The following is a 24019-nucleotide window of genomic DNA, read 5'->3' on the forward strand; positions in this document are numbered from 1 at the left end:
AGCCCCTTGATAGGTTTTTGCCAATTTAGAGTATGACAAGTGCCACTGGTATAACATTTTTGTTAAATTTTCTTTGGCAGAAATGTTTACAGAAAATGTTAAATCTTAACAAGAATGTCCAAACCTCTGGATTTACTGGCGCTTTCAGATCTTTTGTCCAGATCTTTGCAAAAAAAAAATTCTGCCATTTACTATCAACCTCCAATAGACAATTATAAATCTTAGAGAGTATATTCCTTTCGTTGGCTAATGCTGATTTTTCAAAAACCTTTCAATTGGGTTCTTATTTCCTCTTAGCAGCATTTGTAAGAAACTTTTAATCTGTAGATACTGGAACTAAGGAATCTGCCCATTGCTTAAAGATGATATGTCTGCAAAGGTGATAATTGTTTGCCCGTACCGAACTAAAGATTTATAATCAGAAACCCACAAATATCTCCCAAATTAAGCTGTAAAATATTTAAACACTACCTGGCACCATCAATATCTCCTTTATTGCAATAGGCAGCAATCAATCGCTGGTATGTGACCTGCAAAGCAAAGTGAAAATTAGAAATGTTATTTATCCAATACTAGCGAGAAATGGATGATGTGTTTATGAGATACTTACTCGATTGGGCTGAATATTAGCTTCTTCCATTTTTGTTAGGAATTCAGTTGGAGAGAACATGTGTTCGTTCTGAAGGTAGACTTTTAGCAAAGCATTATAATGGCTTACATCGTATACAACACCTAAAGATTATAAAAATACAATGATGATTCATATTCAGTATGATAAAATAATCTGATACAACAAATATGATTGTGAACAGAGAAATAGAGACAGAGTGAACATTCAGTTTCTGAAAATGTATGCAGCTGTACCTTGCAAGCCCCCATACAGAGAATCCATTCTTGTAATTCAAATCCTGAATCATACATGCTACATAAACACCTCTTCAGTAATGTATTTTCAACATACTGTGTGATAAATTTACACCTTGATCACCCCTGTCATTAAGTGATTTCAAAGTGATATACTTTACGCTTGACATTAAATATTTACTTCCTTAGAGAACCTTATGGACTAATATTATTGCTAGAACTATTACTAGTAGTACTAACTGGGACACCCAGGTATTATATCAAAATTCGTGTAATAACTGCATTCAGCTAAGCACCCCCCCCCCTGTATAATGTTTAACAAAAGGTTAAGTGATCTGAACAACTAAAAGGTTCACAGCGCAATTCGGGGGGGGGGGGGGAGTTGCGCCGCAGCCAGGGATGGCACAGGCACGGTGCAGCGGAGCTGCCTCCTAAGCAGCTTGCAAGCCAACAGAGATGCTCCCCAGACCCCCCTGCTGTACCCCCAGCTCCATGGGGCTGCGGCAACAGTTTTGCAGATGTACGTTCATGGCAGCAAACATGGGTGTTCCCGGGGTGAAAGGGCTCAGGGAGCCAATTACCATCGGCCTCACCCTCAGGAACACCCTTTAGCGCTGGCGCAAGCCCCTGTACCAGAGGTGTGCTGCTGTCATGGTTGTGGGGTTGCCCATGCGTAGAGCTGCCATGCCACTCCACAGCACTGGCGTACGTCCCTCAGCACTGGCCTAAGTGCTCCTTAAGCTGGCACAACTGGCATTTATGCAGGTGCCAGGGTCACGCCACCTCCTCACCACTTCCCCCCATAGGATTGTGCTGTCAGTTTTACTAAAAGCACCCCTAGATGTCAGTATATCTTTCAGAATTTTAAAAAATGCAGACATAGTAGAGCTGTATACACCAGTATTTCAAGGATCCCTATTAGATGTCTAATACAGAGTGGTACTAAAATTCTATAAGCTTTTACCACAGAATAATATAACAGCAGCTAAAACAGCTATATATTTCCCATATAAAGCAGAGCAGACGTACCCAGATTTTTCAATTTGGCCCATATGGTATGGGCAAGTTCTGTTCGATCTGCTGGATTCAGCTCAGGCAACAAGGAACCACAGCTTCTCAACAACAGCAGGGCCTGGTTACTACTTGGATACCCTGAAATGGAACAATGTATTTAGAGAAGAAATGTACACAGGCTATTGAAATAATCTAGAAAGTACACTGATTTAACTTTTAAAACTCTACAAGATCTAGCTTCGCATTTGAAATTTATGGACAAAATATCCACACTGTCCCTTGAAATAAAAGCAGAAGCTCTAGCCCAAGATTTTCAGCACAAAGGATCTTCCAGTTTGGATGGCCAGAAACATTTCCTGTATAGGGATTTATTACATATTTGGCAAGATATGTTTGAACAAAGACTTCACCTCTAGTTTTGAGGTACTGCCATACAATGGTTTAGCACCACATGAACAAAATCTTCTGCCCTTCCTCCCACCTCTCCCATGCTGAGATTCCATTAACAACTTCCACTTTGGCAAATAATTGTTTGCTGGTTGCAAACCAGTTTCTAACAGTAGCTTGCACTTCTGATTTGGATGGCAAACATCAACCACAGGTTGCTGCTTGAAGAGGAAATACTTAACTGGATCTAAAAGTGCTGGGGACAAAACTAAGAGAAGCATGCAAGTCTAAGGCTCATTTGCATAGTGCCAGACCAAAGTTAGTCATTACGTATGAACTGACATATTATGCTCTTTGTGTCGATAGAATTTTTATATGGCTTGGGGAAACCAGTGGCTTGTTTTAGATTAGTGCATAGGTGAAGCAAAATATGTGAAGACTGGTTGAGGCTTAGCAACTATGCTGTATTAAGAGATCCAAAAGCCCTGGAAAAACCCAAGAATTATGGGAAATACTAGAAAAACACCTATGAAATATTCCATTTTTAAATATTTTCAGGTTTTTAAAAAAATGTTCCCGTGGCTTAAAAATTACCAGAAATTTTACATATCTATGCCTTATTATACAAATGTGTGCTGCCAAGTTTAACGCTGGTAACGTACTGTTATCATGGCAATTGCATGTGGACCAAGCCTGTGTACATCAGATTAAATGCATATAAGAACTTGTTTGCACTTGGATTCCAGCATATGAATACCCGTATGTGTATTCAGGGGCTGTTCTGGCATATCAAGTTTATAGCAAAAGTATGACAGAATCATGGAGGTGACCAGTTCTCAGAGATGCTTTACAAATGCGCATATGTGGCACCCAAGGAAAACCTTGTTACTGCTGTATAATGAAGACAACCACTCTGCAGATTTAAAATACACATGCGACTTGGGAGCAAGGGAGAAGATTTACACAACACATAACTGTCAGAATGAACTGATGGAATCAGCAGTGTGGACATACATGGCCATAACCTCACCCAGAAATCCTTTATGATAATCTTTATTTATATACAGTAAATACTGAGCAGTATCTTCTGATCACTACAAAAGAACACAAGGTCTAGAAAACAGAACTTCATTTAAGATCACTGAACAGCAAAGTTCACATATCACTATTGCAATTTATTTATTTTTATTCTTATAGCCCGTTCTCCTCGGCAAACACACTTTGAAGTCTACAATTAAATATTCGCTGCCTACTCCACCTATCAGTCTATGAAACTGACTGAATACACACGATGGAACAGTAAGAACTGTGATTTGTAATGCTAAATACAAAAGAGAACATAGACAGTGGATGATTACTACATCAAGTCAAACTTCATGGCTGTCATTAACCCCAATGTTTGGTATAAAGCAAATTCTCCAACACACCACACCAGGCATCCTCCTCTTCGCAGTCTTTGCAATTTGTTGAGTAGTTATGGAAAAGTTCTTTACATGCAATGTCAAGAGTTAGTTACTACTGATTATCAACTTTGTGGACACTTGCACATAGAGTTATCGCAGGAAAACCTGTCCACAGCATGTGGTAGTGTTTTAAAAGGTTCTAAAATGTATCATTTGCCAATCTTGATAGCTTTATAAACAAAAAAATCCCCACCAAGTTTATAAGCAGGACACAAAACCTTTTGAACATTTTTAAGTAGCATTGACTGTAGTAAAACAAATGTGCGAAAGGGCTACCTAGTATGTAACCTTCATACCAACTGTTGGTCTATATGGAGATTATAACCAAGGCAATATATGTTAATATATAAAATGAGAAAAAAGGAAAATTTAAATTTAACCTTTTAAAAAAGAAATAAACTATCTTATTACTTATGGGTTAGAAGGACATTAGAAAGTTACAATGCAGTCCAACTTTAACCCTGTAAATTATATTATTATTTACATCATTTATAACCTTGCTTTTCTCCCCAACAGGGACCCAAAACAGTTTACATCCTTTTCGTCTATTCCATTTTATCTTCACGACAACCCTGTGAGGTAGGCTATGCTGACAGTATGTAACTGGTGAAAGGTTACCCCTGGGGAAGCACCGTAGCTCAGCGCATCTGGCAGAGCATCTGCTTGGCATACAGAAGGGCCCAGATTAAAGACATAAGAAGAGCCCTGCTGGATCTAACTAGTGGTCCATCTAGTCCAGCATCCTGTCTCACAGTGGCCAACCAGTTCCTCTGGAGATCCATCAACAGGGAATAGAGGCCAAGGCCTTTCCCTGATGTTGTCTCCCAGCACTAGGATTAAGAGGTTGACTGCCTCTGAACATGGAGGTTCCAGTTAGTCACCAGGGCTAGTAGCCACTGATAGACCTATCCTCCATGAATCTAATAATCTTTTAAAGCTGTCAATGCCTGTGCCGCCCTGACCTAGACAGCCCAAGCTAGCATGATCTCGTAATCTCAGAAGCTAAACAGGGTCAGTCCTGTCGAGTATTTGGATGGGTGACCTCGAAGGAACACTAGGGTCATGATGCAGAGGCAGGCAATGGCAAACCACCTCTGAACATCTCTTGCCTTGCTAACAAGGAGTCGCCATAAGTCAGATGTGACTTGATGGCCACAAAAGAAGGCTGTGCCATCACTGCATTCTCTGGCAGCAAATTCCACATTTTAATCACTTGCTGTGTAAAGAAGTATTTCCTTTTGACCGTTCTGAATCTACTACCATCAGCTTCACTAGATGCCCTTGAGTTCTAGTATTTTGGGAGAGGCAGAAATAGTTCTCTTTTTCTACTCTCTCCACCCATGCATAATTTTAGAAGCCTCTATCATGTCCTCCCACCCCCACCCCCGCAGTCATCTGTTTTCTAAACTGAGAAGTCTCAAACTCTTCAGCCTTTCCTCATAGGGTAGGTACTCCACTCCAGCCCCGTAATCACCCTGGCTGCCCTCGTCTGTACTTTTTCCAGCTCTGCAATGTCCTTCTTGAGACACTATGACCGGAACTGTACACAGTATTCCAAATGAGGTCATGCCATTGATCTATACAGGATCATTATAATACCAGCCTTTTTATTTTCAATCCCTTTCCTAATAATTGTGAACATTGAATCTACCTTTTCCACGGCTGTGGCACACTGGGTTGACGAGGCCTCATACAGAGTTTTACTCCTGCTTCTAACGGGAATAGATGGAAAAGCAGCCATAGGAAAGGGCAAGCTTCTGAATGCTAGTAGTAAGACACGGAACAGCCTTCTGTAGGATTCAACCACGTTTTTCACTCAACGTCACCTAGTTCTCCTCCTTCTGAACCTGCTTTTGTCCTTGCAGGTCCCATGATCACCAGCATAAGCTTTTTAGAGGTCAAAGGGGACCCCTTCCTCTTCATTCTCCAGCAGAGAAGTTGGTTGGATCCAACCCCTTGACTGCCACTAAATGGTTCTACTAAAACACTGGAGATCGAGACAGGGAGATAATAAGAGAGCTCCATGAGCACAATCCAGAAGACCGTACCCTAAGGCAATGAAATCTGAAGTATTCAGGTTACAGGAATGCTTTAAAATGCTTGCCCCCTGAAGCCAAATCAGTTTTCACATGTAAGCAGAATTAAATTCTTATCACCAACCAGAATACCCAGATAAATAAGGAAGCATGTGTTAAATTAAGAATTCCAAAGAATGCAACCAAATATAAGTGTCACATTGGGTCACTTCATATTTTCTTTAGTTATTTTAAACATTGACTAAACTGAGGCTATCGTATTTCGGTCACGTCATGAGACGACAACATTAACTGGAAAAGACAGTCATGCTAGGAAAAGTTGAGGGCAGCAGGAACAGAGGAAGACCCAACAAGAGATGGATTGACTCAATAAAGGAAGCCACAGCCTTAAATTTGCAGGATCTGAGCAAGGCTGTCAAAGATAGGACATTTTGGAGGACTTTCATTCATAGAGTCGCCATGAGTCAGAAGCGACTTGACGGCACTTAACACACACACACACAGTTATTCAACAGTTCAAAGTTGTTTAAATATTCAGCAAGAAAGTAACTCTACCTGTTCTACACACATCATGGAATATTTGTAACAGAAGGGTTCTAGTGATGCGTCCGGTTCTTCTGATAGAACTATCCAGTTTGTTCAAGGCCCAGTCAAAATACTGTGCCTGCTTGATTCGAACAGCTGGAGCTGGTGGTTCTTGAACATCTCCTTTCTCTTGTGTCACAACTGTGAAAAGCCTTGTCTGGTAGATCAGATGTCTGTAAAACAAGCAAATGCTGAAAACAGTCACATTAACAAATAAAGACTTCATATCAAGTATTATTTGATTATAAACCACAGACTATACAATCTATTGTACTTTTAAATGACCCCTTGTTAATGATACAACTTCCATGACTGCTTCTGATTTGATATGCTACCACAGCACTTAATTCTTATATTTTCATATCTAAAACGATAACATGTTATAAAACCCCAAAATTAACAAACCACTTCATGCCTGATCAAAGGACATGAAGAACTAGCTTGCCAGATCAGACTGAAAGGAGATTCAGCGTTAACACTTAACACTGCCTTGTCCAAGGCACATTAAGCCTAAAAATAAGACTTCAAGATCCATATTGGTATTATCCAGCATCACCAAAGCCACTACTTCCTTTGGCACATGCTGAGATTTTCAGGAAGTGGGTGGGACCATTGTGAGGCAGGGCTTGTTATTAGTTGTCCTCATTCAAATGCACTGCTACTATGACCAAAGTTATCAGAAAAGGTTTGACAGGTTCTACCAATTGTTCTAAGCACAGCAAGAAAGAATCTTTTCAAGGGTTTCAAAATGTGGCTACTTTTACTAAAAACATAGGAGCTACCTTGAACAGATGTAATAATAGTATTCTTGTGCGTGAAATATCTTCTAGTTCTTCTGTATCCTCACCAGACCTCCAGTCTTAGCCCACATGTAATGGCGAAATTAAACTCTCTAGAGCAGATACTGACTTGATAACCCATTACTGAATACTGGGGAAATGTACGCAGTACAAATTTCATAAGAATGTCAAACATACAAAAAAAATCTGTAGCACTGATTCTCATATGCAGCTAAAATCATGTTCAAGCTATTATATGTACTGGAAAATTTTACTATGATTTCATGACAAAAATTGTCTACATTATTTTTATTTATTTCAACCATTTTTATGCCACCTTTCCTCCTAGAATAAGGCAGAGTACAAATATCTTACATAAAATTCTAGGGCAAAACAAAATTTAGTAATTTGCCGGGGAAGGCAGCTCCGTATATTTTCCATTACTCAGAAGTAGCTCTCATTAAAGAAAATGTTGGCAACCCTTATACTAGGTTAGGCTTACTTTTTGCTTAACCATTTATACATATTATATAAAATGTAATAGTAGAATTCTGGGCTCCACATGTTTAAAATGAGTGGGGTATGTGTGTGTATGTGTGATTATACAGAAGAATTTACATGTCTACTGCCAAGCCATAGGATTGTGTCTTTGTGTATAGACAAGTGCAGCTTGCACTAATATTACAAAACAAGAGCAAGTTCCAAAGTCATAAGATTATTTTTGTTGGCTACAAATGGGGACATGGAATCACAATAAGAGACAATTATAAAATAAAATTCCAATACAGTGATTTCTAGCATGAGTGGTAGTTAGATGCAGAAAAGCCCCACCCATGGATAATGCAATGAAGCCCACCTGTGTGTGGTTGCATGCACAATGTCCACATGGAAAATGGAAAAGAAAGGTTTGCATAGACAGACAGAGAGCGCAAACACACACTGGGAAGGAGCAGGACAAGGAAAATGGTGACAGGAGAAACATGGAGAATAGGAGATGAACGTGCAGTTAGAAGCTGGAGGAAAAGAAAAAGATTGCTTCAGCAAGGGAACATGGACAAAGAAGAGAGTTAGTACCTTGGCTACATTACCATCACAAGCAAGGGGTGAGGAAGCATAAGTCATAAAAGTAGCAGGCCTGCCAAGATATTAACTGCTATTCTTGCTAACAGAACTCAAAAGGTTGTTACAACTGTGGTACACATAGACCAGATAGGATTTATACAAGGTAGGCAAGGTTCTGATAACTTAGGTTGGTCACTGATCAGATGACTTTAAATAGCAAGAAATCTGATCAAGCTGCCATTCTCTCACTCAATGCGGAAAACAACATTTTTTTCAAAATATAATGGAAATTTATCTTTGCTACATTGATTAAATTCAGTTTTCTTCACGATTTTTGAAGTGGATTAGAATTCTTTACTCATTTCCCAGATTCAGAGTGCTAACTAATAGCATATTTTCCACATCATTACTTCTTGAGATGGACACCAGACATGGTTGCTCTCTTTCTTCTCTTATTTTTGATCTATGTCTGGAAACTCTGGCATTAGTCAAAATAATAATATTCATGGCTTTGTACATAACTCTTTGGAATTTAAAATTATTCTTTAAACAGATGATCTTTTATTATTATTATTTATTACAGAACCTCAGTCCTCCATTCCCGCATTAAGGAATATAATTATTACCTTTGGGGACTTATCAGGATACACAATTAACTAGCCAAAATCTGAGCTGATGTCACTGGGAGACAATATACCATGTAGTATATTTGCCTATGGAAATTTTTGGTGGTGCCCAGATATCATTACTTACCTTGTAATACTGATTCCTAGAGACACATATGATTATGCTAAATTTTAACAAGCTAATGGCTGATATATCTTTGGATTTGGACAGATGGGCAACTTTGAACTTGTCTTTATGGGGCAAAGTAAATACACTCAACATGATTATACCTGGGATTATTTATATTTTATGTGCAATTCCTCTCTATATACCTTTCAGACAGATTCATAAAATTAATACTTAGTTTCAGAAATTTAAGCGGGGTTCCTTACCATCTCAGATTTCTTTAAAGAGAATGCACTTCCATTCAATGAAAGAGGATTTGTTTTCCCTTATCTTAGTTTATAGCACCAGGCATACTTGTTAGCTTGTGCTAATTATTGGGCTCACTCCTTGCAGTTGGATTATCCATCCTAGGCTCTAGTGGATCCTATTCCTCCTGCAATTTCTGCAGCTAGAGAAGGATGCCTTGGTCCTTACCGTGAAGGCTCTTTCTCTTCCGAGGCGAAGGGCATCTCAGGATTGGGTGTTTTCCCGCTGCTTCCAGGAGGCAGGACTAAAGGAAACTTCCTGTCTCCTTGGCGGGAAGACCGCCCACTATCCTCAGTTACTTGCTTGCCTAGCTCCTAGAGAATTGCTAAACAAGGCTGAGAACAGTACACATGTAAGGAAGGAAACAGGAGTGTTAAAAACATTGAACAGTGAACCTAAATGACCCCGGAGGGTTAATTGGAAACTGGGCCGCCAAAACGGGCGGAAAAAACTTGAGAACTTCAAGTCCAAACGCACTGCTTGAGCGTGAACAATCAGGTGTTGGCCGAGAGAGCGCCGTGCATTTCTTGATCCAATAGACAGTGGAGTCAGGAGCAACCTGGTCTGCAAATGAGTAGATATTCCATCCGGGTGGGCCAGATGCCCTTCGCCTCGGAAGAGAAAGAGCCTTCACGGTAAGGACCAAGGCATCCTTCTCCTCCGAGGCAAGGGCATCTCAGGATTGGGACCTTCTAGAGCTCCCAGAGAGGGTGGGTCAGTTCTGTTCCAGCACGTGTTGGAGGACCCTGCGTCCGAAGGCCGCCTGAGCAGAAGACCAGGTGTTAATTCTGTAGTGCTTGATGAATGTGTTAATAGAAGACCAGGTGGCCGCACGGCAAATTTCGTCAACTGGGGCCTGTCGGTTGAACGCCGCTGAGGTCGCCGAACTGCGAAGGGAGTGAGCAGTGATCCCTTCTGGAGGAGTGACCTTAGCAGCTTTGTAGGCTTCTATGATGCACCTACGCAGAGTGTAGCTTATGGAGGCGGACGACATTCTTAACCCCTTGTTGGGGTTGGAGATATTGATGAACATCGAGTCAGACTTTCGGAACTCTTCTGTTCTATCGATGTAGATGCGGATAGCCCTGCGAAGGTCCAGGGTGTGCCATGATTTCTCGGCCTGACAAGAAGGTTTCGGGCAGAATGATGGAAGAGAGATGTCCTGGGCTCTGTGGAAGAAGGAGTTTACTTTTGGAAGGAAGGCTGGATCCAACCGTAGGACGACCTTATCCTTATGGAAGGTGCACAGGCCCTTGTGGATTGAGAGGGCTCTGAGTTCAGAAACTCTGCGGGCTGAGGTGATAGCCGTTAAAAATAGTACCTTCATCCGAAGGAACTGAAGGGGTATCTTCCTCAGCGGCTCGAATGGGGCTGAGGTGAGAGCCTTTAAGACTAGGTTCAGCTTCCAAGTGGGGAAGCGGTGGATGGTCGGTGGGCGCATGTGTGTGACACCTTTTAGGAAGGCAGAGATGTCCCTGTGTTGAGAGGTGGCAACGCCCTCTATAGAAGGAACGACTGTGGAGATGGCTGCGATCTGACGTTTGAGAGTTGAGGCTGATAATTTAAGCCTCACGCCCTCCTGTAGAAATTCCAATATCTTGCTAACTCCTGGATTTAAGGGGTTCACTTTCTTTCTCTGTCCCCATCTAACGAAGGCCTTCCAGGATGCAGTATATATTCGTCGCGTCGATGGCTTGCGAGCTTCTAGGATGGTAGCCACCACCTCTTGTGAGTATCCGCAAGCTAGGAGTCTTGAGCGCTCAAGAGCCAAGCGGTCAAGCAGAACCACTGGGGCTTTGGATGAGTCAGAGGGCCCTGCTGAAGCATGGTTGGAGAGGTTGGGATCCTCCAGGGCTCCTGGATGGAGAGGTTGCGGAGTGTCGCAAACCAGGGTCTGCGTGGCCAAAAGGGGGCCACTAGAAGGACCGTGGCCCTCTCCTGTCGAATCTTGCGCAGGACCTTGGGAAGAATTGGAATCGGTGGGAAGGCGAATAGCAGTCCCTGGGGCCAGGGGAGGAGGAGAGCATCTGTTCCCTCTGCCCTTGGGTGGAAGTACCTGGAAAAGAACCGAGGGGTCTTGTGGTTGGAGGCAGACGCGAAGAGATCTATTACGGGATGACCGAACTTGGCTGTGATGGTCTGGTAGGTCATCTGGTCTAAGGACCACTCTCCCTCTTGCACTGTCTGTCGACTTAGCCAGTCCGCTTGCGTGTTCAGGACTCCGCTGATGTGCTCTGCCTTCAATGATTGCACATTGGCCTGTGCCCACTTGAAAATCAGGGACGTCTCCTGGTGAAGGGCCGAGGACCTGGTCCCTCCCTGCTTGTTGATATACGCCTTCGTGGTCATGTTGTCCGAGCGCACGAGGACGTGATGGTGTTGAATGTCCTTTGCGAACGCCCGCAAGGCCAGCCGGACCGCCCGAAGCTCCAGAAGGTTGATATGGAGCCCCTTTTCCTGTGGTGACCAACGACCTTGTGCTACCTTGGAATTGAGGGTTGCTCCCCAGCCTTCTAAACTGGCGTCCGTGAAGACTTGCAGCGGATCGTCGTGGAGGTACTTCAGAGCCTTGCCCAGATTGGATGGGTTGGTCCACCATTGGAGGCTGTGCTTCACAGAGACTGGCACTTGGATTAGTTTGTGTGTCTTGCGGGTGATGTGTCTTTGAAAAGGTCGGAGCAACCACTGGAGTGGGCGAAGGTGGAATCTTGCCCATGGAACGATGTTTATGCACGAGACCATGTGACCCATGAGTTTTGCTAGCGCCTTTAGACTGGATCTTCTGTTCAGTATAGTGGCTCTGGCTAGGGTGATTATCTTGTGGATTCTTTTCCGTGGTAGGGAAAGGCTGTTGGTAGTTGAGTTTATGTGGACTCCGAGGTGGATGATGTGCTGGGAGGGTTCCAGGGAGCTCTTCTCCAAGTTGAGGACGTATCCGTGATCCTGTAGGATCTGTGCCACTCTCGCGGTATGCGCCAGGGACTGGTGTCGAGATTGTGCGCAGATCAGGATGTCGTCCAAGTAAGGGTGTACTTGGATAGATTCCTGTCTGAGGGATGCCATGATGGTGATGAGGATCTTGGAGAAGACTCGGGGCGCTGAGGAAAGACCAAAAGGGAGTGCCCGGAACTGGTAGTGTTCCCGGGCATAGGTAAAGCGGAGGAAACGTCTGTGGATGGGGTGGATAGGAATATGAAGGTAGGCTTCTTTTAGATCCAGCGCCGTCATGTAGGTTCCTGGTAAGAGGGATTCCACAATGGAGCGCATTGTTTCCATCCGAAAACGCTTCTTCAGGATCCTGCGGTTGACAAACTTCAAATCCAAAATTGCCCTCCAGTCCCCATTTGCTTTGGGGACTGTAAAAAAGATGGAATACACTCCCTGAAACCATTCTTGGTTTGGGACCATCTCTATGGCTGCCAGTTTTTGAAGATGGAAAATGGCCTGAAGAGTTCTTTGATGTTTCTTCTTGTTTGCTGGAAGTGGGGAAGGAATGAAGCGATCCGGAGGTGGGGTAGAAAATTCCAGGAGGTAGCCCCTGGAAACAATCGGCATGGTCCAGTTGTCGGGGTTCGATTGTTGCCACCTTGTTGCGAACGCTTGCAGTCTTCCGCCGATGGGGAGGGAGCTGGAGTCATTGGGGGTTAGGTTTAGCAAACTTGTCGGATTTATCTGACCGGGTTTGCTGGCCTTGCCTAAGGAATCTGCCGCCCTTACGAAAGGTTCGGGAGTTGGAACTATTGCTGCTCCAAGACCCTTTCCTGGACTCTGATCTGTATCTGAAGGGAGCTCTGGGGGCACGAAAGGACTGGTATCCGGATGGGCGATTGTCCTTTCTCAATTGCTTAGGCATCACGTGTCTCTTGTCCCTAGTTTCCACTAGGATTTTATCCAACTTCTCTCCAAATAACCTCCCCTCTTGGATAGGATAGGCCATCAATGTAGACTTGGCCTTGAAGTCAGCAGGCCAAGCTCTGAGCCACAGTGCTCTTCTGACTGAGGTGACCGAAGCCATGGATTTGGCTGAGAAGGAGATAGCATCCAGAGAAGCATCAGCCATTAAGGAAGTTGCCTTAAGTACCCTATCCAGTCCAGCAACCACACGTTGGTTCTCCTGAGGAACCAGCTGGATAAGTTTCTTTATCCAGAGGTAGGAAGCTCTGGCAAAGATGGAAGTAGTTGCGTTTGCTTGGATCGCCATGGCAGCAGCCTCATGAGCCTTCCTGGTCAGTGATTCAGCTTTCCTGTCTAGCTGGTCTTTGATGGAACCAGCGCCATCCTCAGGAACTAGGCCGGGGTTTTGAAGGTCAATAACTGGAGCCTCCACCAGGGGGACCTTGAGGAGGCTCATTGCATGAGGTGCTAGGTTGTAATTCTTTTTAACCCCACTAGGAATTGATTTCCCTGAGGTGGGGTTGTCCCATTCGTCTGTAACCGCTTGCAGAAAAAATTCTGGAAATGGTACCGTGTTAGTCTGGGGCCTTTTCCTAGGAAAGCACTCCTGCACTCCCCGCTTGCGTTTTGGGGAAGGATCTTCTAAGGCTTCCTGATCCTCCATGAGGTCCAGTGCCAGAAGGGCCTTAGCTAATAGACTCTGAAAATCCTCCCCAGAAAACAGCCTTGGCTGTTGCTCATCTGGAGGGGGAATGTCTTCGTCTGAGTCGTATTCACCTTCCTCGCGCTCCCCTAGATCCGAGGACTGATCCTCCTCTGAGGAAGGGTCCTCATCTTGAAGCCCTGTGGACTGAACTGTGGCCTTCTTGGCCGCCTTAGTGGGCCACTTAGCGGAGGTAGAGGGGCCAGGACCTGGATCCTCTCTATCAGTGCTAGCAGGGTAGGAGGAAGAAGAGTGTGGGGAAGCTTGTTGCACTACCCAGGGGAAGGAGGGGGGAAGCCTCATCTGAAAGGCTTGGAAGGCTTGCCATTGCCTCTGTAAGGCCAGGTTGACCAGGTCACTAGCCTCCTCACTGGAATAGGTCCGCCCCTCACTCCCAGCACTCAAGGGGGGGGGGTTGCCACCTCCCGCCTGGAGCCCTCCTACCGGTAATCCGACGAGGTTCAAAGGCTGCACCGAGGTAGCAGGCTGAACTGGGGTCGTCTTTTTGGCGGACGATGGAGCAAGCTTGGAAGAGCCGACCTTCAGCTTGCTGGAGCGCCTCTTTCTTCTCTGTGCGCCCGGGAGCGGCGCCACCTTCGGCGCGGTTTTTCGCGCCTTTTTCTTTGAAGGCGCGGGCTCCCCTTCCTCGCCCGATAGCGTTGCCGCGGCTGCCTCCCTGTCCGATGATCCGCCGATGCGGTCATTGGAAGGGGCCTGGGCGGAGTGGACCAGCCCGCCAGCCTGAAAATCCTCGACGGAGAGGAGGTCGTCCTCCCTCTCCGTTGTTGCGTCGGCCATCTTGGATGAGTGGCCGGCTTCTTCTAGTCCCTCGCTAACCCGCCCTAGCGGGAAGGGGGGGACGAAAAAACGAGGGGGGGGAGACTAGAAATACGAGGAGACAAGGGAGGACGAACAGGCACAAAGGGAATTTTTTTTTTTTTTTTTTAAACGAACTAAGCTAGAGCTAGAGGAGGTCGCTGCTCTCCGGAGCAAGGCAGGACAAAGACTGAGGATAGTGGGCGGTCTTCCCGCCAAGGAGACAGGAAGTTTCCTTTAGTCCTGCCTCCTGGAAGCAGCGGGAAAACACCCAATCCTGAGATGCCCTTGCCTCGGAGGAGAACAATGATGCATAATGCCACGACAATATCAATTTGATTCATTTTCATACGCTCAATTAACATATGGGCCAATCCATATGTTAACCTATAATTAGGAATAAATCATTTTTATGGAAGGCTTGGACAAACGGGGATTTTTACATTGAACCAATTGATAGACTATGACAATGTCATTTTCTCAGTTGAGGTCTAGATATAACTTGTCAGCTTCTGTTGAATGACAATATTTACAATTGCAACATCTGTTGGTATCTAAACATGGTCATACAGCATTAAGAGTCTCAGTCCACTTTGCTCCTGGATTCTAATTGAATCAATGCTGAAAACGAAACCTACAATATTTGTCTATAAATATTTGATGTCAATTAATATATATATCAGGAATGAATGGAATAATGAGCTGGATCATCCTATTTTGCCCGAGCAATGGAGCATGGCCTTAAAGTTTATAGTTGCTCTCTCCATGGATCTTAAGTTGCAACATATTCAGCAAAAAATTACGTTTAGGATATATTGGACACCACAGCGACTCTTTAGCAAAGGATTAAGTAAAACATCTAATTGCTGGCATTGTAACTTACATGACGCATCCCTTAAACATATGCCTTCGGTGTGTCCAGTTTTTCTGGGAAGAAGTTATTATATCAATTTTGCCTTAGAACTTTAATTGATTTTTTGAGGATGCTTATGTACTTTTAAACTATCTTCCTGTCTTTTGGAGACTAACCAAAGGTCAACGAAAATGGACTCTTATTGCCCAGTTCACCAGGGAAGGACTGGATACAAATAAAATTTATTATTATTATTACTATCGCTAAAAGACTCGTATTACAGCATTGGAAAGATAAAGAGCCAGTGTGGTATAGTGGTTAAGAGTGGAGGACTCTGATCTGGAGAACCTGATTTGATTCCCCCATTACTCCATATCAGCGGCAGACTCTAATCTGGTGAACCAGGTTGGTTTCCCCACTCCTCCACATGAAGCCAGCTGGGTGACCTTGGGTTAGTCACAGTTCTCTCCAAACTCTCTCAGCCCCACCTACCTCACAAGGTGTCTGTTGTGGCAGAGGAACAGAAGGTGATTGTAAGCCAGTTTGAGACTCCTTTCGTTAAAGAAAATCGGGGTATAAACACCAACTCTTCTTCTTCAAAATGCCCACCTCCAGTAAATCAATGGACTGAGGGCCTCAGAACTTCATCAGTATTTGAATGCATGTCATATAGCAACAACTACATATGGACTCTAGCTCAGTCATTAATCAGTAATAACATTTCATAGGTACAGAACTAGGAATCACTTGATCTTATCAAACAAACTTTTATGTAGGAAATCATTATTTAAAGCAAGTCTTCCTGACTAGTGATTTAAAACAATTTGATTTATATCAAATCCACCCCGCATCACACTATACAGATATTTTGGGTTATTTACAAATTAATAGATTTACAGACTATAGATGTCAAATGAAAAGACAAAAACATCCATCAAGTAGCTTGGAGCCACTGAAAATTTGTGCTTACAGAAGGGATTTTCATCAGCAGAAAGTGACACTCTCACTTACATAACTCTGGCTAAAGCACAAAATAACTTCTGACAAGGATGGTCTTGGGGGACATTATGGGGAGGAGGAATTAGAGGTCTGTTGCAAGAGAAGGGAATCCGTAAAAACCACCACCTGCCCCCAAAAATCTTTCCTGGATCACGAGTTCCTGCTCCAAGCACCTAGTAATAAGGATAGAACTGTGAGCAGCAGGAACTTTACACCACCGCTATGCAAAATCCTTTCAACCATATTTGCCAATGGTTTTCTGTTTTGCTTTTTTTAAAGTACAAAAATGGTCTTGCCATTCTTTCATAGGCTCTGACCTGGATGGCCCAGGCTAGCCTGATCTCGTCAGATCTCAGATCCTAAGCAGGGTCAGCCCTGGTTAGTATTTGGATGGGAGACCACCAAGGAATACCAGGGTTGCTGTGCAGAGGAAGGCACTGGCAAACCACCTCTATTAGTCTCTTGCCATGAAAACCCCAAAAGGGGTCGCCATAAGTCGGCTGCGACTTGACGGCACTTTACACACACACACACACACACATTCTTTCATATAGAACTTACACTCTTCAAACTGACATACACAGAGATCACTGGTAAATCAGATTAGGACACTAGGTTTACTAACAGAACAAAAATAAGCATAAAACACTGTATAAATTGAGGACTGGCTTCACCATGTGGGCACTTACTTATTTTTTTACTCCACTTTTATCCTGCCTTTCCTCCAAAGCACTCCAGGAGGCATACATGTCTCTGTCATCTACTACTTACTTCAGAGCAGCAGGTGTGTTGACTAGTTATTTACTTGTCTGGAGCAGGTGTCTACGCCATGCTTCCATCTTCCCAAATGTTTAAGATCTGGGATTTTACCCTCCAGGCATGATGGAGAGGGGCTGTACAACACAACTCTCTTCCATCGGCTGTGAAAAGCCATAGCAAATGGGGGAGAAGAGGCTACTTAAAATCCCCCAGTATCCCTGTTTGCCACCAAATGTTCTGAATGTCCAGCAAGATTTGTAGACCACACCCTGGGGAGCGATATGCTGCTCCCATTAAGAATCACTCAACTAAGAGGCTTCTTAGTTAGAGGTTGTTTCCACAGTTATCAGAACCCAGAGCATCTCATGCCTAAGGAAACCCAGGCAGAAATCTTGCAGCCCTATACAGGCAACTGACAAGGCTTTCTTTTCCTACAAGTGCAATGTGACTTTAATATCTAAAAAAAAGAACTTAAGAACTTCATTAAGCATTTGAGAGATCACACTTGCCACAAATTGTATACTATGTAACAATGAACATTTCAAAATTAAGTTAAGAGAAATGACCACAGGCCCCAGGAGAAGAAAAACATCAACCAAATGCACAACAGTCTTTCACTTAGTTGTTACCAAAAGTACTAATACACAAAGAACAGTAACAACAACAAAAAGATGAGAACAAGCTTTGATACCAAAAAGGTGCATTAACATAGCACCCATTAAAAATTAATTTAAGAAATGCAATACTGCATTCTAATTATGTGATATGCAGCATATGAAAATATCACCTAACAACATACAAACCTCTCTGTCCAGTAAAAGTTTTCCTTAGAAGCCACTCATCTGCCCCCTCTGTTGGAACTGAGGAGAGTGGCTACCAGGGGGAAGGCACTCAACACCGGTGCTGAGACTATAGAACTTTCTTGATTCTTCTCTCTACTAACATCCCAACACAGGTAAAGGTAGTATCTTTTAAGAGGGTCTTTGAGGCCTAAACGTTTTCTGCAGATACATCTGATTTTGTTATATCCCACGTTTTTGTTTGGATTTTAATTTGTATTGCTTATTTTTGCTAATCACAAACCCCAGTGCAATAACAAAAACCAAAAGATACAATATTTTAATAACACACAAACATCGGTCATCAACTCACAGTGCCATCCTCAGCAGAATCACACCTTTCTAAGCCCACTTACTTCAATCGACTGCCAGCCTCTTAAGCACCACTTCAGAAAGCTTTCAAAATGTAAAAATGTTTGGAACACCATCATTACCAGAAACACAACTTAAGCCCCCCTAAGGATATTGATTCACAGGATCGCCATGTGTCAGAAACGACTTGACAGCACTTGCCACACAAGAATTTCTAGCGGCCTGTGGATTTTGGATTATATGGCAATTATGGCAACTACGGCAACTTCCATTTCGTAAAGGCATTGAAGTGAAATCTGGAAATATTACGGCAATAGACACTAAAGGGTCAGAAACCAAGCAGTAAGCAGGGAGCTGCCACATGATTTTAAAAAATATTTTTATTATTTTTAAACTAATTTAGCGTGACTAAAATAGTAAGCAGACCTATCAAGTTTCACAACACAACAAAATAGAAGGCTGTAAGGGGCTATGTCCTTATTTGATTATTATCTTAACCTCAGCTATACAGACAAAATCCAGTTTCCCAAACACAAGTCAAGAAGTGCCTGGCCCTTCAAAATGGGTTACTACAAAACACAGGCATCCATCAAACTTGAGAGAAGCTCTATCACACTAACTTTGAGAGTAACTTCCAGGCCAGATCAATCACTCGCAGTGCATTCCTGAGCTTTCGGCATGCAGGGACGGCGGGGAGGAGGTGCTGCTGTGGCACCTCCTAATCCATTGCCCAGGCACTGGAAATTCAAAAAAAGCCTTTTAAAATTTTAAATGGGGCTTTTCACCCCATAGAGAACAGCGAGGCTGCACCTGCTAAAAAGCAGGCGAAACACCACTGTTCTCACTGCCGGCGGGTCAGGCTGAAAGGGGACAGAGAGCTGCCTAAAGGCAGCCCCTCCCCCCAGCACATCCCAGGAACACCGGAACGCCTCCCGGAATGCCAGCACAGGACTTTACGCCGGTGGGACACCGGTGGAAGGCCCCGTTGGCATCCCGGGGTGGCACTGCTGTGGCAGTACCAGGAGACCAGCGTCCGGGCCTCCCCGCTGGTGTTGGAGCCACTTACGGCGTGGAGGGCCCCAACAACGGCGCAGCCCTTTCCTGGCCTCCTGAGGACTTTTGTCCTCAGAAGTCAGGAATGCACTGTAAATGCAACAAGGAGAGCTGGTTGCTGAAAGTGAGCAGGACTATGGCAGCTGGTAAAACCTTACCCTTTTTGACAAAAGTTCTGTCTAAATTGCAAGACTTCAAAACTAAAGACTGATAAAATAAAACCACAGTGACAGCCCTGACTTCTTGGCTGTGAATTCCACACAATTGAACAACAGATGGAAAAGTAAATGATTAAGCACCTTTGTGGACAGAGTGGGGGAAATTTTGTCTGGACTATACCAAGAAGAGGGCAGTCTGCATTCACATACTGCATCTTTGTTCTACCAAGATGTTTTAGATTATTAATTTATTTATAGGAAAATGAAACATAAGCCTGTACATTATCCAGAAACTTCATATTCCATTATGCAATGAATACTATCCTTTCCCCCCCCCCAAATCTATTATTTGGATTGTTCTTTCTTTCCAATAAATTAACTTTGTTAATAACACAATATTCCAGATCTGACTATGCTATTCCATCATTGATGGAGCAGTTTCAGACTTCCATTTTGCAGTGATATGCATCCTTGCAGTTACTACTAGTTCTAAATCATGTACTTCCATACACTTTTTAAGAAAGCCTAAAAACACAATTTTTGGGTCTCTTAATATTATATAGCCTGTCATTCCTCTAATCACAGCTAAGAGCTGTTTCCAATAGGAAATTATTACTGGACAGTCCCAAAATACATGCATTATACCTGCTTTTAAAGCTTGACGATGCCAACATTCCCCTACAGATAATCCATAAAGGTGTAAACATCAACAGAATGCAATTTGTAAAAACTCTCCTTCATATGCACACTGATCACATTTTTGTTAATGTTACTCCAGCTCCACTCCCATTCACCCAGCAGGATAGGCTCTTCTATATCTTTTTCCCACCTGATCTTATATTTCCCCGTACTTTATAAATTATGTAAGAGTTTATATCATTCTCCTATACATTTTTTACAAACATTCCTTTCTATTAGCAATTCAAATTCCATCTTAATCCTACTCAATAAATTACTATTTTTTTATTTCTTGAGCAATGGCTCGGAGTTGAAAGTACTGGAATGATGATGGGCAATGTCCATTTTTCTTACTAGTAGCCAATCCTCTTATAAGGGGCCAAGACATGGGGATGCCAGCCTCCAGGTGAGACCTGGGGACCCCCTGGAATTACATCTCATCTCTAGATTACAGAGATCAGTTTCCCTGGAGAAAATGGATGCTTTGGAGGGTGGACTCTGTGGCATTGTACCCCACTGAGGTCCCTTCCCTCCCCAGGCTCCATCCCCAAATATCCAGGAGTTTCCCAACCTGGATTTGGCAACCTTACTCCCCCATACCCCACCAGCAGCTAGGGGCACCTGGCAACCCTACCAAGATCAGCTGTGTCAGTATATGCTCGGAGACATCATTGACTTCGGGGGTCCCTAGGGGTCAGAACAGGAAACAGTGCTACTTCCTTATGGGCAATCACCTTTGCAGAATCTTTGCCCTGTAGTGGTGCATTCCACATGTCAAGTATGCACTGCATGAAGAAAGTCATCCTTGTGTCTATCCTAAACCTACTTGAGAGGGTATCCCCAAGTTATAATATTATGGGAAAGGGATAGAAAGTTCAGGGAGGAGCAAACAGTCCCTACTTAATTTTCTCTTTGTTTCTCTCTGGCTATTTGGTAGATCATTTATATCATGGCTTCATGCTCTAAGGTCGTCATATGTATCATGTTTGTCATTTCTAAGCTATGATTTGGTGAAAGAACCCAGGATTTGAATGAAGAAGGTCCCATGTTCAATCTCTGGTATATTCAGTTAAAGGATCTTTGTTAGCAGATGTTGGGAATTACCTTCCTCTGCTCGAAATCCTGGAAAGTTGGCACTAGGCAGACAAGACGGTACCAAGATAGGTGACTAATTGGTTTGACTCTATATACAGCAATTTATTGTACACAACATATCAATTTCTTAGGCTCTGTTCGTCACCCTCCCAGGCTGAGAGCTATTTACCATTTTAATGACTAATCTTGATGTATATTTCAGCATGGTTTTTCAGGACCTGTAAAGTGGCACTTGCTATAGATTGATATTTGGGATTTGTGAATTTAGGATTGCCGTCTTAAACACACTTGTGCTGAGTAAATTTATGAGGAAACTAAATTAGATTGCACTGTATATTTGAACTACCTTAGTTAAGTTTCCTAAGTGTACTAGTACTGTGCCAAGAATAATATCTAGCGACTGATATAATGTGGTTATTGCATAAATGGGTCTTCTAAACAGATTGGTATATAATCTGGATGCTGGCTGAATCATCTACAAATCTTTTAGGGCTACTTTAATTAGAGGAAGTCTCCTGAAACTGGAGGAAGACTTCAGACTTTGCTGAATGGAATAGTAGGATTCAGGCTGCTTGCCTCTTGCAGAAACAGGAGGCTATATGTATCTCACCTCAGTATAATAAAGTTTGAAATATTGTGGCAAAGGGTTGTGCTTACAAAAAGACTAGCACAATCTTACAACATTCTTTTGAGATACTGAGCTGTACCTGGGATAAAAAAAACTTACAATGCAGATTTGTGCTTTACAAAGCTCCCCCACAACTGTAAATAACCTTTGTGGTCTCCCCATACCCTTGTATTAAGAGTTTGAAAACTTTATAAAAAATACTGTTCGCACTTTCTATGTAATCCCACCAACGTATTAAGAGTTTGAAAACGTTATAAAAAATACTGTTCGCACTTTGTTTGGCCCCTTTAGCTGCGAAGACGTCTTCCAACCATTTATAAGCCGTGGTATCCAAAAACCCTTTTAAAGCGATGTTTTTTATAACATTTTCAAACTCTTAATACATCGCTGGGAATACAAAGTGCGGTAACCCCCATTGTGTATACTGAAGGAAAACTGAGTAAATGGTTATATACCATTCTCAGTCTTTTTGGCCTCAGCATCTACCTCTTTGGTTTATAACCAGCCCATCTATCCTGTCATCTTAAAAAGGATTTACCCTTATTTAGGATGCAGGCCCTGACCTGGTTGGCCCAGGCTAGCCTGATCTCGTCAGATCTCAGAAGCTAAACAGGGTCAACTTTGGTTAGTACTTGGGATGGGAGACCACCAAGGAACACCAGCGTCGCTACGCAGAGGAAGGCAATGGCAAACCACCTCTGTTAGTGTCTTGCCTTGAAAACCCTACTGGGTTGCCATAAGTTGGCTGCAATTTGACAGAACCTTACACACATATGATCTGTTTCCCAAAAGAACCGGTTCGATTAGATTTGAAGGCTACCTACTGCCTAGAAGCTCAAAAAGTTTTGAGATTTTTCTACACGCATGGAGACTTTGATATGAAGCAACATCCAATCACAGCAACCGTCCCTTTTGTAATCTGAGACGAGTGATTTTATCCCTAGATCCCGCCAGTGATACAAACTGATCCTTAAAGAGCAACCTTATTTCCTTCGCTTTCAGTGAGGCTTACTCCAAGGAAGGCGTTACAGGGGTGCAGCCTGACTGACTTGCCGGCCTCGTTGCTGCTTCAAAAGGACACGACCTCCGTCCTTCCGGGGACCAGCCAGGCCTCTGCTGACCCTTCACCAGCATGACGCCATCCACCAGGCCAGGGACACTCACCTGCGGCCGCTGCGGCCCACCGCGGCCCGCGCCGCCAAGGAAGACGCGCGGACGGCAACGCAGCGTCCCACCCTGAGGGGCCACAGGCAAGACCGGCGCCGCCACACCGCCCGAAGGAGCCCCGCCATGGTTTCCCCCTCATGCACGCCGGGCAAGGAGGGGCACGTGACACGGTTCAGACGCAACCACTGAGAGCGGAAGGGGAGGCGATTTCCCAGAAGCCCGGGGCGGACGGAGCCCCGCGCTCAGGGAGGAAGCCGCGCTACGTCAGCACGGAAGGCAAAGCGGCGGGTCTCTTTCCCCTTTCTCTTCGCCGCAAGAACCGGAGAAGATTACGACCGCCTACCCTCCCCCCCCTTGCTCCTTACAAAATGGTATCGGCCGGGTTTGTTGCGCGCGCGCCTCAAGGGCAACCGAAACAACCCTGGGCCAGTGGAAAACAACCCCGAGGTTTCGTGGCGCTTTCAAAACGAACGTGCCGCCACTAAGGCGGAGGAGAGAGGCTGGGAAAAGCAGAGCGTTTTTCCTGGAACCGCCAGAAGGAGCGGCGAAAGCTTAACGGCCTCTTTCAACGCTGAAAAGCGGCTCAAAAATACGTTGGCTTCGGAAAAGCTCGCGATCGGCCTGTCGCCGTTTTTCTGTGTCAGGTGGAAGTCACGTGGGGCTAGCGCTTCGTCTCTCGACATGGGCATGCGCTCTCGGCTCTTATTATTTTATGTAGTAGAAAAGGGCAAGAGTCCAGTAGCACCTTAAAAGACTAACAAAAATATTTTCTGGCAGGGTAGGAGCTTTCGTGAGCCACAGCTGAATTACAGTTGACATTCAAACTAAAGTCAATGC

General features: G+C 43.9%; 1 protein-coding gene across 1 annotated transcript in view; it reads right to left on the reverse strand.

Moving 5' to 3' along the window:
• LRPPRC (leucine rich pentatricopeptide repeat containing) overlaps positions 1–14623 on the reverse strand; it is a 116335-nt gene extending 101712 nt beyond the window's left edge. Inside the window, exons 1-8 of the mRNA XM_056853382.1 lie at positions 14270–14623; positions 12888–14008; positions 10063–12326; positions 8944–8959; positions 6320–6522; positions 1894–2016; positions 611–732; positions 472–530 (exon numbers count right to left, since the gene is read on the reverse strand). Coding sequence (XP_056709360.1) covers positions 472–530; positions 611–732; positions 1894–2016; positions 6320–6522; positions 8944–8959; positions 10063–12326; positions 12888–14008; positions 14270–14623 — 4262 coding nt within the window. The remainder of the gene's footprint in view (positions 1–471; positions 531–610; positions 733–1893; positions 2017–6319; positions 6523–8943; positions 8960–10062; positions 12327–12887; positions 14009–14269) is intronic.
• Positions 14624–24019: the final 9396 nt, after the last annotated feature.

Source organism: Euleptes europaea, chromosome 7 (assembly GCF_029931775.1).
Source record: "Euleptes europaea isolate rEulEur1 chromosome 7, rEulEur1.hap1, whole genome shotgun sequence".
In the NCBI taxonomy this organism is placed as follows: domain Eukaryota; kingdom Metazoa; phylum Chordata; class Lepidosauria; order Squamata; family Sphaerodactylidae; genus Euleptes; species Euleptes europaea.